This window comes from Artibeus jamaicensis, unplaced genomic scaffold (genome assembly GCF_021234435.1).
Source record: "Artibeus jamaicensis isolate MK-2021 breed Jamaican fruit bat unplaced genomic scaffold, CSHL_Jam_final contig_465, whole genome shotgun sequence".
NCBI classification, from domain to species: domain Eukaryota; kingdom Metazoa; phylum Chordata; class Mammalia; order Chiroptera; family Phyllostomidae; genus Artibeus; species Artibeus jamaicensis.
Window position 1 is genome coordinate 32,297,789 of NW_026521843.1, and position 18,770 is coordinate 32,316,558.

The following is an 18,770-nucleotide window of genomic DNA, read 5'->3' on the forward strand; positions in this document are numbered from 1 at the left end:
ATATTACTTGATCTAATTTAATGTGGTATCAATCTACAAATAGTTGCCATCACGTCCATTTCATTTCTGTTTAGAAACTTAGGCTCAGGAAGTGTAATACATATGTTTGAAGAACAATCATTTTGTCATGGCCTCGATGAGATGGCCTATGTTAACTTATTTACCTCACATTCTGGCCCTTCCCACAGAGCCTGCTGCAGACTCATGTCACACACGTGGAACTGAACCTAACACCCAGGGTCGTCAGTGTCCCTGTGCATAGAATATTTACTCAATAAGGATGTGAATCTCACTTTCTTATTATGTAAGTCACATGCTTCTCAATGGTAACAGTAGTATTTTCATTTCAAAGTAATTAATTTGTTTTAAATGTTTCTTTTTTTAAAATTTTGAAGTCTTTTTTTTAATCAAATATTTTATTATTTATTTATCTTTAGAGGGGAAGGGGGGAAAGGAGAGAGGGAGAGAAACATCAATGTATGGTTGCCTCTCGTGCGTCCCCTGCAGGGAACCGGCCTGCAACCCAGGCATGTGCCCTGACTGGGAATCGAACCGAGATCGTGTGGTTCGCAGGCCCGCGCTCAATCCACTGAGCTACACCAGCCAGGGCTTAAATGTTTCAATGGTGATGATTCTCCTGAATAAAGACCAATTACCATTCATTCACAGGAATAATTTTCTCCAAACATGGCACTTGATCCAAAGAACTAAAGACAGGAGTATATCATCTCATAATAGAAGTGAAGTGAAATTCAAAGTAGTTACTTTGTTCTGGATGAATTTTAGACTTTTTAAAATATGGCTCAAACTTGGTAAAGTACAAACTTGTACAGGGTATTTATATGGGACTTTTTCTTTTCTTTTTCTTTGTAATGTGTTTTCTAACCCTTCACGCCATTTATTCTTTCCTATCTTTTCCAATTTTGAGAGTGGAATTAATTCATTTCGCTTCATTCCCTTATAATATCACGACAATTACAGAGCTGAGCAAAGAGAGGCAGAGAGGCTAACTCAAATTAATCTGCACCATTTTCTTTGAAAGTGTTACTAATTTCCTCTAGTAGAATTATTTAATTTCTGCTCTATTTCTGGAGCAATCTTTATACTTTACTCTAGGAGCCTGTATTGTCATTCTGTTTCTTTGTCAGGCTGTTCTTCCAGATTCCTACGTGCGTTCTCTCACCTCTGTGTCCCCAGTGTTGAGGACGGAGCCTCCCAGGGAGAGATTAATGTTGACTCACTGAATGCACACACGCAAGTGTTAAGGCAAATGGAGCAATTAAAACCACATACTCCAGTGGGTAATGAAATTAAGAGGAAATGTTCAGTCTTAGACATTATTCATTGCTGCTTTCTGCTGGGCTAGAAAATGTCATATACGATAAAGTGTATCAAGTCCTCAAAATTAAAATGCCATTGAACACCCTACCAAAGCATGTTATGCTAGCTTGATATATGAAAGTGCTATAATGCATTATGCCAACTGCTGATATAGTTCCAGGCTATGAGGCATCTGCTGGAAATGATGGGAAATAAAAATCTGTGGGTCCTCTGGAAAGGGAGGTGGCTATGTCCAAAAGCTGAATTCCAGGCATGGACTCAGCAGATGCTTTGCAGACACTAAAGAGCTGAGTTTCACTTCCTTGGGGACTTGAGCAGATGGGACTCCCTGAACTCAATCTCAAAGAGGAGTATGTATGACAAAATGCCTAGTTTCTGCCCCAGCTGATTATTTCCCTTGCCCCCAAGGCTATAGTTCACAGAGCAAACTTAGACTTAGCAATGTATGAAGCCAACACTGTATAGAAATCTAGAAAGCCCTTCTTCCCAATGTGTTTTGTGTGCATCCCTGTTCATATGGTTGACTGCAGACTACAAAAATTGAGGATAAGAATTACCTTGTTTATGACTTTAAAGGAGGAGGTATATGTAGGCTGCTTGCTAAAGTAGAGAAGGGAACGACAGAGGTAACGTCTCAGTACCAGTTTGAACACTGGTAAGAAAAAAAATCCAGTGGAAGCTTCTATGTAACTGATCACCTAATAGCTCTTGCTTGCTAACTGAAATAGCTCCTCTTCTTCCCCTTCACTTTAGACCTTCCCTTTTCCGACATCCTAGGAATCTAGGCTGCCTTTTTGCTGTATCTTTCCTTTCAAATTTCCAGTAAAGTCCATTTCATATAATTTTACTTTATAAAAGTACTGGTAACAAGGAAAGAGAAACAAGACATTATGAATAGAGAAACGAAAATAGAGCAAGGATAAAGGTAAGGGTTATTAGTTACCAGCTAAAGGTCAGGTTATTCAGGTTCAGATCTTGGCTCTGTAAATGACTAACTGTTTTCCCTTTGGTCAGTTACATAGTCAGTCAGTTACCTTCTATCTCCACATTCTCATTTGTTAAAAAAGGGGTAGCAGTAATTTGTATCTATTGTCATGCCTGGAGTATTACCTTTGAATATAAAGCACTGAAAAAGTAATAGTGCACCCCTCTATGTATAGGGTTAATAAAAGCACTACTGAAAATAAAATGATACAAGTACACACACACAGAGACACACACTGTTTTTCCTGACTCCCTTGTTGCTATGTTTGAAATATCAGATACCAAATTATTTCACACAGTTTCATTAATTTATTTTATAAACTAAATTGTTAACTTTGCTCAGTTGCTGATCACCTTAGGCACATGCTTATTAGGTAACTCACTGGATGTTGTAGATATTATGGGAAACAGAAAGTGCTTAATATATAATTAGTGCTACTCTGGAACACACTAACTCCCTTAATTTTTCAGCAATAGCTCTGACTTTTAATATCCCTTTGTGTAGCACCTAGTATACCATAGGCACGATTAGGTACCAGAGTTTGTTCCATTGTAGTTTATTTGGATGATCTGATTCAGGCAGTGTGCTCAACTATTACACCAAGAGTACTCAACTCAGGGATGAAACACCAAGGTCAGGGTCCAGTCCTACCATTTGGAGAGAGGATGTGTTCTGCTGACATCTCGGGGTCCTCGGTTACATAGTGGGAATGTTATTACTAATTATTTGTTATTATTATTATTATTTATTATTACTTAACATGGGTTCTTGGGGAGATACCCTTAAAATAAAAGGATTCATGACTTTAAAAAAAAAAGCTGTGGTCTACTGTCCTGTAAATAAAGGAAGGTCAAGGTCATTGAGCTCTGCTTTACATTTTGGTAATGACACTTTATTACAGCAGAAGACTAGAAACACATTTCCGTATTTTCAAGATCTGAAAGAAAGTAGGCAGAACCTATAATAAATCAGGTTAGTGGCACATGAGAATTTGTCAAATTCTTTGACATTCCCACAAACTACAGCTTGCTTTCTTGTTAGAGTATTAAAAGCAAACTGCCATCTTCTGTGTTTTAAATCCGATGGAAGAAATTTATTTTTTTGTCCTGGAGCTGAACTGCTCAAAACACTACAGGCCAATTTCTTTCCTCTCCAGCTGGTCTAAAAACCAGGCTCTCTTATGAGTCACTAAGCCAAGACCTTGCCTCTAGGAAGGCAGCCCAGAGCCAGTGTGTGAGTCCTTGTATTACAGGAATTCTTTGTGGTTTTGTCCATTTGTTTTGCAGCCTGTTCACTTGGTGGGGAATTAACAAAACCAGTCTTATAATGGTTAGTGCAAGTGAGACATTCTACCAAACATAATTACGGTAGTATTTACCCCTAGTTATATAATAAAGCAATGAGTAAAAACATACAGATCTGCATGGAAAACGTCTAGGAAGAAGTGCGATGGGAAAGCGTAAAGCAAGTCTCTTCCCCAAAGAGGGAACGAAGCCTGTGGAAAGGTCAATGTAAACAAACTGTAAAATGCTACCTACCAATATATAGACAGTGGCGACACTGTAAGAGAGGGAAAGCAAACAGTGTCTCTAGACGTCAGGAACCCCAACAAGAAAGAGTGGAGGAAATGAAAATCTGGGAAGAAATGTATTTAATCTTGACTTTGCAGCCTAGACCAAGAGATCTCCCAACGAGAGAAGTACTCCTTCCTCCCACGTTTCATGATTCACAGTGAACATCTCCTTACCCTCTACAGTTCCTGGAAAAATAACTTAACATGCAAATTCCACTATTGATGTTGTCCTTACAAGTAAATGACAGGGACTCTACTACTGTCTGAGCGATGAGGGGAATAAGAGAAGAGGCGGGCACCTGAGGACCCCCATTTACTGAGCCGTCCTGTCACAGAAGAGGTAGGTAAAGTGAGAAGCCTTCACTTTACCTGAAGTTCTCTTTTGTCCAAAAGAAGAAAGACAGATATTAAGGGGTGTTTGCATGAAGTCCATTAGCTTTCCCAGAGCTAATGCTGGTACCATGTGGAAAGGAGAGTGTTACCGCTACACAAGGCAGAGAAGCACGCTGACAGTGTGTGGCAAGCAACTATTTTTTCACAGTGGGAGAAATGCTTATATAAGAGGATATTTTCTGAACCTCGTCTGCCTCATAGCATCTTCCAAATTTTTAGTGCTATAAGTTTCTCAGTGTAATTAAAGTCTGAGCTGATCTAATTAGATTGATGAAATTTTCAGTAGGGATTTAATTCCCCCTAGCACTTCACTTTCTTCTTCTCCTCCTTCTTTTTCTTCTTCTTTTTTTTTCTGGAATATTCCCTTAGGCTCATCCCCAGCAATTTTAGTGGCATCATTCAAAATTGCCTCATACCGGCAGGCCTCTGCTCAAACAATGCCAGCAGGTACATACCGCTAAAAACAAACTTCAAATGAAGGGGTCTAGGTTCTTTTACTGAATGCAATTCTTTCATACCTCTTCAATTTTATCTCCCTCCCAACAAACAATGTTAAATAATCTTCACTCCGCAGGAGGGAAATAGGTATTTCAGAGCATTTGGAAGCACAAAGAAATGCATACAGCAAGAGATTCTAGGGCAAGATTAATGTGGGAGTGGCATGACTGGTCTGTGCAAGTCATTTCCTAAGAGCACCAAGTCTTCATGGTCAAATACTGGGGAAGGAATACGTATTGGTGAGACTTCCTCTATCTTTGAAAATTCTATCTATCTATCTATCTATCTATCTATCATCTATCTATTCTGTAATAAGCATCTTAGAAGTCAACTCTGATACTCTTACACAGCACAACATGTTTGAAGCAGTCTAAGGTGAACGGGCAGGGCAGTGCACGTGCTCAGATAGACCCCAAGCATCTCCCCCCAGATGCCACGATTTATCTTTCTGCAGCATCGGCCACACACTTCTCCTGGTGGAGCAGGCACTCAAAACTGCTTGTTGGAAAAAATTAAATTAAATTCAAATGATCAATAACTCTTGAGCAATATACATTTTAGCTTTTACTCAATGTTATCGAAAATGCAATTAAAATGTAAACAAATGTTTCTTGCCAGAGCATGATTAGAATTGCTTTTGTACAAATCAGATTGAAAAAGCATATTGTTTAAAGGCCTGGCCTCCCCTAGAAATTTTATAGATGTGGGCTGTATATAATGGTAATTTATTATTTATAAATGTTCCTTTAATGTTTCTCAAATTTATATCCTTTGAAAGTAATATTCAGCGAGCTCAAAAGTGTCTCCAAAGCTTTTTTTGATTTATTTATAATAAAAATAAAAGTTCTGAAAAACTACTTTGATCCCCCAGTATAAATTCCTAGCCATTCAAAGTTTCCTCTCATTTTAAACAAAGTATAATGTATAAAATTCAGGTTAGATTTTTGTTGAGCTAATTTTATTTTATTTTGAAATTTGATAATCACAAAGAAAATACTAATATTCATAACGAGGGTCGGTTGCTCTACAAGTAAGCCAAGTCTTATTTCAAATCGTCATCTATATAAGGTCCGAATCCTTCTAATCATTATGTAAGTTTTTTTCACTTTAATCTTTTGAGAGTGAAGATGAGAACGCATGGTAGAGGTAGGCCATCGCTGTTGCTGTGCTCTGAGTGCCACTGTGGCCCGTGAAAGAGAGCCACCCATTCAACGGCATCTTATCTGATAGGATTCTGTGTTCTAACCCTGTGAGCCCTTCACTGCTCTTGGGTGAGTCAATGGACTTCGCTAGGTCCTTTCCCTCCTTCCAGAACAAGAAGATTGGGCTCAGAGGACGACTTCCAGGACCCTGCCTAGTCTAACACTCCAAAATTTCTTCTGTGATATCAGAGATGCTGTTATGAGTATTTCCCCTAAGACTAGTCATCCTAAGGGGATTTACATACTAGATTTAAAATATAAAATGTTATGAGTCACAAATGAAACCATAATTAAGGTTTTATATATGCAGTGCGCTACGGGGCAGAAAGCCCAACAGAGTTAAGGGAGGCTTACAGGGCTGAGTGTTAAGAGAGATGTGGTAAGAATGACCAAGGGCATGTTCCCCTCTTTTCAGAAATTCCACAAAGCTAGCTATCTGAAACAAGTGATTTAACTCAAAATCTATGATACTTTGTCACAATTTCATTTCAGAGGTAGAAAGAGCAGGGCATTCTAAATAGCAATTTGGACACGGAAAAAAACTATGACCCATCTGAAAGCCCTTCAGATGAGGACTATTTTGATTTATAGGATGATTGTGCCAGCATCTTTCCACTCTCTAGTTGCTGGAAGGAAATAAAGCACAAGAAATTACACATCAGAAGAAGTGCAGCACCTACTCCAGACGCAAGCCCCAGGCTGTGGAAGACACTTGGGACACACTCATCAACAAAGAGGAGGGATAGAGATCCAAACTCTACAGAGAAAATAGCACGAAGGAATCCTCATGGCATGGACTCAGTAGCTACCAATTAAATGTCACATGGAAGATACCTGACTTGTTTTTGCTATAGTGTTTTTGTGTGTATATGGTTGAAAGGCCCGTTGAAAAGAGATAAGTTCTAAAGTGTACGGACTACTCATTATCATTTAAACTTTAAAGGCATTCATCTGAAACAGTAGTTTTAGATTAAGGCAATCTACTGTAGCTTCATACACACAAACAACTGCCTCTCCCATGTCGAACTGCTGAAAGACCATGAGGTTCAGCTGGACTCAGGCTCCAAAGGCAGACATTCTCATGCTCTTACAAGATATCCAAAAAGGCTCTTTAGCTGAATTCCAGATTCCACTAGAGATACCCAGGCTCCCTTCCCTTTTGCCAGTTGTCATGGGCTGACTGTAAATAGATACAGCAGGGCATGGGGCTGACTGTAGGAGGGCCTGTTGAGAGTGAAAGTGAGGAAATGAGGTGGGTGGGGGTACGGTTCTGCGCTCATCCCCAATTCCCATCACTGGGGGTGGGTTCAGACGTCTTGTGAATTCTAATCATGTTTTTTACCATGTTCCTCCCAACTTGAAACACCTTTTCTTTCCCCTGCTGACCCAAATCACAGCTAACCCTCAAGATTTTCTCACTCAGCTCTGTGCATCCTCCTTGTCTGCTAGGTCTCTCACTGGTTTTGCTCTCTTTTGAGCCCCACTGGCTGCACCTGGGCCAGATGATTTAATCCCTCATTCCTCAGTCTATTGCACATTCCGAAAAACAGTCTCAATCTGTAACAAACTGAGGGGTTGCACAATTTTCTTAGGACCCTAACATGCATTTGTATCAGGACACTGTATATTATGGTGGCAAGGATCACAAAAGACTCTGAGGTCATATTCCTTGATTAATCCCTAGACCTTAATACTTCTTATATAAGATCTCACTCAAGAAACTTACCTGCTCCCAACTTCAGTTTTCTTGTCTGAAAAATTCAAATAATAAAATTACTACCTACATTGTGGAAATCCCTGGAAAGCTCATGCGATAGCATCAGGCATGAAATATGAGCTCAAAAAATGTCAGGAATATTATCATAATGATCATTTTTATTTTACTATGTCCACAGAGATTAACACAGTCCTGAGTCATACTACATATACTTAAAGAGTAAAAGTTATTCTCTGGGAGCAAATCAATCCCTCCCACCACAAAGCATTGTTACACGCACCCTGCCAGAAACACACCTCCTGGTATTTGTTAAAACCATAGCAACAGAGCCCCCTTAACACTCTTCTATACACATTTACATCCTGGGCAACGCAACACCAAGTAAGTTAACATACATGGAAGACAAGTAAGAATAACTCCAGCAGTGACTGTTTTTCATGGATTCTCACCTGAATCAAGTTGATATGATTGGAAAATTCTGTTGAGAATGAACCAAAGTATGTCAGCACTTACCAACAACACCTACAGCTAATCCCTAACAGATTCAGGTACTGAACTTGACATTTTAGAGGTCACCACCATGGACCTGCAGCTCTGTGATGCAAGAGGGGCCTCTGGCTCTAGCAGCCAGGAGAAAGCTGAATGAAAACAGGCAGCTCTATAGGAAAACATTCATATAAGTTAAAAATTAAGAACTTTGTGGTCTTTCTCTCCTTATACCCCAGCAAGATGAGATCCAGTCAAAAGTTACAACAGATCATGACATCCGAGAATGGGGGTGAAATTACTGCTATCTTTTAGCCTGGTCAGGTGAAAAGTAGGTAGCTATTAGGTAAGCTGAACAGATCACAAATAAAACAGCTTTACTTCCTTTGGAACATATTTAAGACACAGTAACAAAATAGTTCATCATACAGACTCATTTTTTATATAGTCTCTCTCTTATAGCTGATATTTTCCTTTTTTCCCCCCCTGTAATGCTCAAACAAGTCCCGGCTATCATATACGTAACAGTTGAGGCATTTTAGTGAAAATGAGCAAAGAGCATTTAGCTTAACTCCAGACACAACTTATCTTTGTGTTGGACTGTCTTTCACAGCTATTATGCAGCTGCCCATGCAAATCTCAATTGTGAACTACTTACAGACCCCTACAGAAGAGGAACTGAGTTGCTTCACAACAGCCTATGAGCTTCCCACCTGCCCAGACCCTACCAAAACAACAGTAGGACACTGAATTTAATTAAGGTTGTGTCATGTGACTCAAACAGCAGGTCTTCAGTAAATGTGCTTTCAGTCCAGATCTGAAATGATGAGATCATGGGTTAGAAATGATTCTGGTGACAGCGATAATTACCTCTTTGAGACAGCCCATAAAGTTGTTACTGACTGGTGACCCTGGAAGGTCTGCTGTGCTGGGACTGCCTCCGACATAGAAAAAGTCATCAGACCCCAGCATGGTGTAATCTTCTTGCGTGTAGCCCGTTGTGGTAAGAATCCCATCCACTGATATTGTCACCTAGATAACAAAGCACAGGGAAAGGACACGCTATACTCAGACCTAGATACTGTAATCCTGGGATATGCCTGTTTTGTGTTTTGTTTGTTTTATTATTTTTTTCATTTTGCTTTTTTTGCTTTTTTTTCTGTTTGGTTTTTATTTTTAGACCTATGGCGGAACCCATTTTCATGTCTGTTTCAGGTTTATTCTTGGATGCTAGTCAACTAGCCCTAAGAGAGCTAAGCTAGTTAGAGCGTTAACTGATTATCGAACTAGTGTCAGCATTGTCCCTACTGCAACTCAAAAGTTATTTAGCAGACACAAAAATGGTGTTAGTAAAATGCTTCCTAGGTTAGTTTTGCTGGTGTACATATTAGTAAAGTTTAGTCGTCTGTTATTGACTAATCACAACGTGCACCTTGTCAACATAAAAGGCACAAGCTACTTCCAGCAACGTCACTATTTGCACTATTGCGCAGTTGTTCAGCATGCAAGTGCCTACGTCCATGCGGAAGGGGAGGGGAGGCAAAACAACGCCCCGTGGAAGCGGCACACGCGGAGGTGCACATGCAGGAGGGACAGTACAGTTCAGAAAGGAAAGAAAACAGGGAGAACCAAAGGGAAAAAAAAAAAAACTGCTTTGTGATGACGTAAAGATGAGTGGGTGTGGCATCTCCAGCATTCCCAAATCAGGTGTGCATGCCATGCGTCATGAGTGGTCAGAGCCTGGCTGAGCCTGTGGTCACTCGGGCCGGCCACCGTTTGTCTTATATAACCCGTGTTAACCACAGCTGGATGCAAACGTTCGAAACGTTAACGATGCCCCTACAGGTGAGTTGGAAAACAGAGGTTGACAGGAACAGGTAAAAAATAAGAAGGTCAACAACGGATGAAAAGAAGGAGGTCAAAGTAAGCAGAAGAGTACCAACCGCAGTTCCTCTTTTGTTAATGATGTCTACAGTTAAAAGAAAGAAAGAAAACACACGGCAAACCCAAAATAAGAAACAATTAGAATGATATCTACCGAACAATGTAGTTTGTTTACCATAGCGTGTCCAATGCCTGAGTGCTTTGTGGAGAAGGGGGGAGAAAGGAAATTAAAAACTGTGAACAGAATAACGATCGTTACTTAAAAAATATGATGGTCTCTACCATGTTAGTACATTTTTTGATTCAGGTAACGGTTAGTAGAATGAAACATTCCATGAATGACATGTTAGTTATTAAGCATGTTAGTAACATAGAAAAAGGGCAAAAAAATTTTACAAGAAAAAAGCAGACTAACAAATAGGCCTCCCGCAGAGGTAATAAGTTTCCTGCCAGTATTGTTCATAACTTGCTATTAGACATAAACAGACATAAGGCAACGTTCCCTTTGTCTCCCTGAGTACATCTGACAGACATTTAAAAAGTTTAAAAGGGATTCAAAGGCCTAAAGCTCATCAGCTGACCACTGCCGCCCTGTGCCCATAAGTGATCCCTCCCCCACCCTGGCCCTCCCCAGCCCCAGAAAACTCATAGGAATCGGTTGGTATTGCCCTAGTACTCAATTTTACAGCATACAAGGACTCCTCCTCAACTTCAAAACTTCCTTCGGTCATATTGATGGACTTTAGGGTCACAGTTTACTGCAATGAAACAAAGCAAAGATCCTGACACATAAAATGAGTAGAATGGATTTGTTTTTAATCTGTCCTGCCACACATGCACCCCGGCTGGATAACTACAGTTTCCTTAGAGCTACCAAGTCACAGTTTGGTTTGTAACCTGAGCAAAGGCAAATCTAGAAAGTGGGCTCCTTAAGCCCCACCCTTCCTCCTGTGCTTCTCTCAAATGAACCTCTGGTCTCTTGGTGAGTATCTGAGAGAAGAAATAAAAAAAGGAAAACCAAAGAGACAGATTTACAGGACATTTGTGGTCTACAGCTGTACTGATGGTGGGCGACCATCTCCCAAGGCAGGTGAGACGCATGCAGGGCCCCTCCCATGTCAACAGGCCTCTCTAAGGTCTTTGAGGGGGTCTCAAGAATCCTTCAGTTTCACTTGTCTGTCTTAGCTAGACCATGTCTGCACTCCTAACATCCCTTTGTGCTCCGCTACCTTGAATAAGTTAAGCCTTTCAGAAGGGGGAAAGAAAAGGTTAGACAGTTAACAGCTCAGAAAGAGAGGGCTGTTTTAGTAAAGAAAAAGCAGAGAAAATCCAGGGATTCTGCAACTGTTCAGAGAAACAACAAATATGTTAAGGATATTAGTTTGCGATTAGAAAGTACTGCAGAAAAATTAGTCACTGTCAACACCAACATGATACATTGTAATATCATAAATTTTAAATAATAACCAAAACTTATCATGTTCACTATATAAGGACAATCTACTCACTTTCATCTGTGTATGTATATATATATACACATATATGTATGTGTATATATATATAGTAATAATATGTATTCTTTTAAAACATACAATATATGTGGACCCGTAGATTTACTAAAGAGTTGAGTTTTTTCTTATAAGATCTTTGAAAGATTTTTTAAAATATATAATTAAATAGAAAGGGGTACCTAGAACATGAATTGGCCACTCCAGACTCATTTGGGGTTTAGCTTAAAATGTCTGTGCTAAAAATAAAAATATCCTTATAAACAGACTCTTTGGGAGACATGTAAACTCCTGAAGTCACTTTGTCCCTCAGAAACTTTTTTTGTCCCCATTTCAAAGATGGGGGTTGGAAGGGAGTAGGGATTGATACAATCCCAAATCACAAACACATGTTTATTGACTACAAAAAAGGAACTGTGATTTAATGACCCCAATGTGCATGCTTCCAAATGATCACCATGAAAACTATAATTTAAAATCAAACAAATAAAAAATAAAAAAACACAACAAAATCACACACATCACAGGAAGGGCAGGTTGCAGAGATATTCTTGCAGCCCTCTGGGAAATTGTCATACGTTGCTGTATCAAAATAGCCTTTGGGCCCCCAGAACTTTCTAGATATGCCCCTGCTCAAGTATGGCAGGAAGATTCAGCTCAAAAAAAAAAAAAACAAACAACCAGCTAATTTGTAAGTGACTCTGAGGAGCCCTGTACCATGTTGTTAGGATTTTCGAGTAGCACACACACAGCTGTAGCGAGAAACAAGGCCAGTTACTCTCTTATCCACTGCGCTGTTACCTGACGCAGATTCCTGGTGACTTTCACATCATGCCAGGCATTATCATTAAACTTTCCATTCACGGGCTCCACTAGTGCTTCAAAGGCCCCTGATCCCAAATTAATGACCAGAGAGACAGCTCCATTTTTCAGGGCAAGATTGACATAATCAGCTGATTTCCCAGTGTGAAGCATCAGTCCATTCCTTTGAAGGGTTTTAAAGGACAGAGTTATTTCGTCACTGCTGCTCTGAATAGGGTTTTGAGACAAGTCGTAGCAGAAGTATTCAGATCCTTTGAAAGTGGCAATATATTCTTCTTTACCTAGAGGAAAACAGATACATACACGCATAAGTTAAGCAATAATTATACTATGTAGATCAGCAGATTTCTACAGAAAAAAATTATTCAGTCTGCATATTAACTCTTTGGTTAACAAACATTTATGACTGATGAAAGCCCTGTCAAAGAGGGTCAAATGGTACTATAGGTGGCACTGTATACCATTTACTAAACCTCCTCAGCCATTGGGCCATCCACTATGGTAGCCAAAGCTGACATTCTTGAAAATTCAATTAATTTTTAAGCATCACTGCAAGATCTCTGGTCAGAGAAGGCAGCTCTGTGGGATCTCCAGGGCGCGAACCAGGTGCCCTACATGCAGACGGGATGGTTCGACTTGCTGGCAACCACGGCCTCCAACGTGTTTGCAACATTCCCTCCATTCAACTGAGGCATTATTTTAATTTTCAGTGAGAAGCTTATAGTCAAAGATCTCAGTGAAGAGCCAAATATTTTCATCACTGAGAAACCATAACAAATTATCTGGTGAAGGGAAAGCAAAGAAAAAAATAAAATTAGAATTTGATCTGGGAGTAAACAGATCTCCTGTAGAGCATATACATTTTTTCTCCCTGGATAAAGGGAGCAGTGATAGAAAACTTAATGGAGTTAGCTGGATTGTTGATTCATTCTCTGATCTCACCAAGCAGATGGTAGGGCTGGCTTTTATGAGACTGGTAGGAATTCCAACACATCATCATGAGGATAGCATATAAATAAAATCTAAACATTTTCTATATACTGCAGTCTCTACCATATTTAGGAGTAACAATGTGAATCCCACAAGATACTAGACAGATCAAAAAGAAATGTGGCTATTTGGAAAGAACTGTATTCTCCCATTGACTTTAACCAAAGGAAAACTGTGATCCAAATGCTTCCTCAGCTTCCTGGGCAATGATGGCATTGTACCAAGAAAAAATGAGATGAAATGGCCTGGAATGAGCCTCTGATAACCTATAAACAGGGAACTACAAGTGGTACTGAAGAATCTTAATCCATTTCACTGGTAATATAGCATCTCTACTATGCCCACTGGCAGGTTCGTGTACCAAAAAGGTCATGCTGGAATGGTGGCAATAGTTTCTGTTTTTGTTTTTAATCACCAGGTTATTTTAATTTGATTGTCAGATAACTCATGTCTTTGTATCAGAGCTCAAATCAAGGCTTTAGCTCACCAGTGCCCAATGACCTGACTTCCTGGATTCAGAAAGTGCCATCAGTGGCTATAAGTAGACAACACATGGCACTGAGTAAGACAGTGAGCATCTAGGGACTTTCACGAAGGAGTGTGCCACTGCTTACTAGTAAACCATGAGTAAAGACTAGTGGTTAGGCCATACCTACCTACCACATTCTGAGTCAGAGTCAAGCAAAGACAACACGAACTATACACACAGTCCCTCCCATTCATACACTCAGAATATTGGCTGAACACCTCACAGGCGTTAAGTCCAGTGCTAGACTTTTAAGAGTGAGCCGAGACTGGCCCAATTCTTGTCTCTGAAGGTTTACAGTCTGGGTTTCTGCTTCTCTGGTGAGTTCAAAACAGCTAAGTATTTCTGATATACTGAAGGAAAAGGAAGGCCAAAAGGTGAATTTAGATTCTAGCACAGACACTGTTTAACTGTACTGCAGGCAATTATACGTCTTTTTACATCTCCGTTTCTTAAAATGCTTATTGATACCAATTTTTCAGGATAAAATGAGATGCCTTTAGAGGCACATGGTGGAGTCAGGGCATACCAGAAAGGGTAGATGGCTTGCTCCTTGCCTACCTAATATGGTAAATAACTTAAAACAAATAATACATGCCATACATTTCTGTGAAATTGAAAATATTTTCTTTAAGATCAGAAACAGAATAAGGATGCCCATTATTAACACACTATGTTTGAAGTCCTAGCTAATGTAGGAAAACAAGAAAGATATGAGTATTATAAAGTTTATAAGGAAAAGTAACACCATATTAGCAAATACTATTGTGTAAGTTGAAAGATCTAAACAATCTTCAAAAACTATTGAGTTTAATAAGATATTTCAGAAAGATTACAGGGTTCTATGTACTTGGGACAATCAATGTTTTAAATATATATAAATAGACCACAGATTCAACAAAATTTTAATGCAAATCTCAATGATTTTTTATGTTTTATTCTTTTTTATCAATGACTTTTTAAATGAATGTGAAAAGCTGATTCTATGACATCTATGGGAGAAACTAAAAGCCTAAATTAGCCAAGATATGACAGAGAAAGAAAGTAAACAAACTTTTTTATCTAAAGACGGGCATTTGTAAGAAAAATATAGTGATTAAGATAATGCATTAGGATAGACAAAAGGGGAAGAATAAAGATAATCAAGCTAAATATAACCTTAAATATCCTTAAATATATATGAAAATGATTTATATCAAGTCAAGCATTACAGATAAGTGAGCAAAGGATAAATTAATCAATAAATGGTCCTGGAAAAACTGGTAAAAATGGATGTTTATGTTATTTTGCTTACAAAAATAAATTCTCCATAGACAAAGCATATGAATTAGAAAGGCTAATCTGTAAAACTTTGAAAAAACAAGATATTATGATACTGAAGTATATAAAGAATTACAAAACAGGCATTAAAAAGTATTAATGAAATACTGATAGACTTCCGCCAAGATGGAGGTGTAGGTGGACACACTTTACCTTCTCGCACAACCAAGTCTATAAACAGCAAAGTTTTAGCAACAACAAACGTAGCCAAACCAGAGAAAATTGAACAATACAGGAGTCCGATAACAACTAACCTTTTAGCCAGACTGGTAAGAGGGGCGAGGCCAACAGTGGAGCAGGTCCAGCAAAAAAGATCCCCTGACCCAGGCAGCCAAGGGCGAATCCCAGGTGTGGGGTAGCAACGGGCAGACCCAGTGAAGGCACAAGATGGCTGGCTGACCTCGGTCACACATTTGTGTGCAGATAAACCAGCGAAGGAGCGAGCAGTGAGACAGACCAGGCAGGACCCAGCGGCAGGAAAGAGCAGAAGGGACCACCATTGCTTCCTCTCTGACCCCACCCCCACATACAGCCTCACAAATCAGCAACCTGGGTGGCCCAGCCCTGGTGAACATCTAAGGCTCCACTCCTCATATGTAACAGGCGCAAACAGATCAAAGCATTATGGCTCAAGAAGAACTCAGAGCCCCAGAACACATAAATCTAAGCGAACAAGAAATTGCCAACCTATCAGAGGCACAGTTCAAAACACTGGTCATCAGGATGCTCACAGAACTGGTTGATTTTAGTCACAAATTAGAGGAACATATGAAGGCCAAACTAATTGAAGTGAAGGGAAATGCACAAGAAAGCAATAGTGATGGAAAGGAAACTGGGACTCAGATAAAGGGAGTGGACCAAAAGGAAGAAAAAAATGACCAAACAGAAAAATATGAAGAAACAAAAATTCAAAAAAATGAGGAGAGGCTAAGGAACCTCCAGGACATCTTTAAACACTCCAACATCCTAATTATATGGGTACCAGAAGGGATACAGCCATGAGTGGAAACCTTATTTGAACAAATAATAAAGGAGAATTTCCCCAATCTAGAAAAGGAAATAGACTTCCAGGAAATCCAGGAAGCTCAGAGAGTCCCAAAGAAGTTGGACCCAAGAAGAAACACACCAAGGCACATCATCATTACATTAGCCAAGATTCAAATGAAGGAGAGAATCCTAGAAGCAGCAAGAGATAAGGGGACAGTCACCTACAAAGGAGTTCCCATCAGACTGTCAGCTGATTTCTCAAAAGACACCTTACAGGCAAGAAGGGACTGGAAAGAAGTATTCCGAGTCATGAAATCCAAAGACCTACATCCAAGATTGTTCTATCCAGCAAAGCTTTCATTTAGAATAGATAAAGTGGGCATTTCATTTAGGGCAGATAAAGTGCTTCTCAGATAAGATGAAGTTCAAGGAGTTCATCATCACCAAGCCATTATTATATGAAATGTTAAAGGGACTTATCTAAGAAAAAGAAGATAAAGAAGATGAACAGTGAAAGGACAGCAAACTCACAGTTACTAAGAACCACACCTAAAACAAAAGCAAACTAAGAGGACAGCTAGATCAGGAACAGAACCATAGAAATGAAGATCACATGGAGGGTTAGCAACAGGGGAGTGGAAGAAGTAGAAGGGGGGAGAAAAATAAGTAGCATAGACTGTAGATTAGAAAATAGATAGGGGGAGGGTAAGAATAGTAGGGGAAATATAGAATCTAAAGAACTTGAGACACGTGGTCATAAACTAAAGGGGGGGAATGGTGGGGGAGGAGGTGTGCAGGGTGGAGGGGAATGAAGGGGGGAATAGAACAACTGTAATAGTATAACCAATAAAATATATTAAAAAAAAGAAATACTGATAAATTCAATCATACTAAAATTAAGAATCCCTATTCATAAATAATATCATAAAAAGTAAGAATCTAAAGTAAATTTTGGGAGAAAATATTTTTTACATGTAGATATATCATATATAGTGATTCTCTTGTCTGAAGATGATATTTGCTAAATTTTTATTCCCAGTGAACTTTCAGAACAGGTCCTTGAGCAACAGGGAATTTTAGAGAATCTCCTGTGGCCCAAACCTTTAGTTTACCTTATCAATAAGAAAGTGATGTCCATGGAGTTTAAATGACTTGTCAAGTTCATGGACATACCAGTAACAGAAACAGAACTAGAACTCAGCCTTCTAACTACCTTTAGAAAATATAAAATGAAGTTTGGAGACTTGATGAGGTTTGGTCTAATTAAAAGGCTGTAGCATTTTATCCATGTGACCTCATATCATTCCAAGTCTACATAAGTTGGAATAAATCTTGACAAGAGATTTGTTTGCCAGATAATACAGTGGAGTGAAAGAAAATTGTATTAAACAGAGTTTGCAATTCACTAGATGGCAAGCTATTAAGATATGAGTGTTGACTGTCAACACTATGATGTGCTTGTTACTTAAAAGTGAAAATACAGTGTCATTCTCTCATACTGTTTAATTTCAAATTGGGGTAATTCAAATTTGCATTAAACACAACCATACAGTTTTGGAAAAATTCACTCTGTAGATTATGCCATTACCTTAGAACATCATAAATGAGACATAAATCAAAGCAGGGAAAATATTTTTGTTATGTTCTTTTTCATAAAAGTAGATGTATCCTATATGAAAATACATAAATCATTCTATTCTACAATATAAGATGACTACATTTTCTCCAATTCTTTGTGTGCTACTACATCATTCATCAAGTTTTATGCTATATGCATTTTTGTATGCAAAAAGCAGTACAGTGAAGAGTTATTTATGCTTTACTGTTGAGCATTTAAAGAATGGGTCCATGCTAAAATATAGACCCAAATATCTTGTGCACTTCTAATATATGCTAAAACAAAAAACATCAACAGGAAATTTGATCCACAAATACACACACACACAAATACTTATATCCAGAATACACAAAGTATTTCCATAAATCAGTAAGAAAAAAAGGACAAGACAAACCAAAAGGAAAAACAGACAGAATACTTGTACATATACTCCATACTAAAAGGCATAATGAAAAGATGTTCAACTTTATTAATTAGAAGTAAAAAATAAAACCAAAATATCAACACATCCCACTACAATGAATAAAATAAAAAAGATAAAATGTACGAGGATGTGGAGCAACTACAACTCTCTTACATTACTGGTGGGAACTAGTTTTTAAAATTGTCTGACAGTATCTTTTAAAGCTGAACATATACCTACCCTATGATCCAGAAATTCCACTTGCAACTATACATCTGACAAAATGCACACAAAGATCACCAGAAAAACATGTCAGAATGTTTTCTGTAGTGCTGTCCATAATAGCCTCAAACTGAAGACCACTGAAATACAATCAATAGTAGCTGGATAAATAAATGGGGGTACAGTCATTCAAGTGGATATTAAAGAGCACGGAGAATATATGTTCTACAACTACCACATGCAAAAATATGGATAAACCTCACAATAATAAGGTTGAGCAAAAAACATGCTGGAC

The 18,770-nt window shown here is 38.8% G+C and overlaps 1 protein-coding gene across 19 annotated transcripts in view; it reads right to left on the reverse strand.

The window, feature by feature from the left end:
• The window catches only part of NRXN1 (neurexin 1), a 1,104,034-nt gene that overhangs the window by 661,071 nt on the left and 424,193 nt on the right, over positions 1 to 18,770 (reverse strand). For 11 of the 19 annotated variants that reach the window (XM_053667086.1, XM_053667087.1, XM_037161202.2 and 8 more), the window contains 3 exons: positions 12,389 to 12,690; positions 10,234 to 10,278; positions 9,066 to 9,227 (listed from right to left, as the gene is read on the reverse strand). In XM_053667086.1, coding sequence (XP_053523061.1) covers positions 9,066 to 9,227; positions 10,234 to 10,278; positions 12,389 to 12,690 — 509 coding nt within the window. The remainder of the gene's footprint in view (positions 1 to 9,065; positions 9,228 to 10,233; positions 10,279 to 12,388; positions 12,691 to 18,770) is intronic. The other 8 variants (XM_037161205.2, XM_037161204.2, XM_037161203.2 and 5 more) reach the window with 2 other exon arrangements.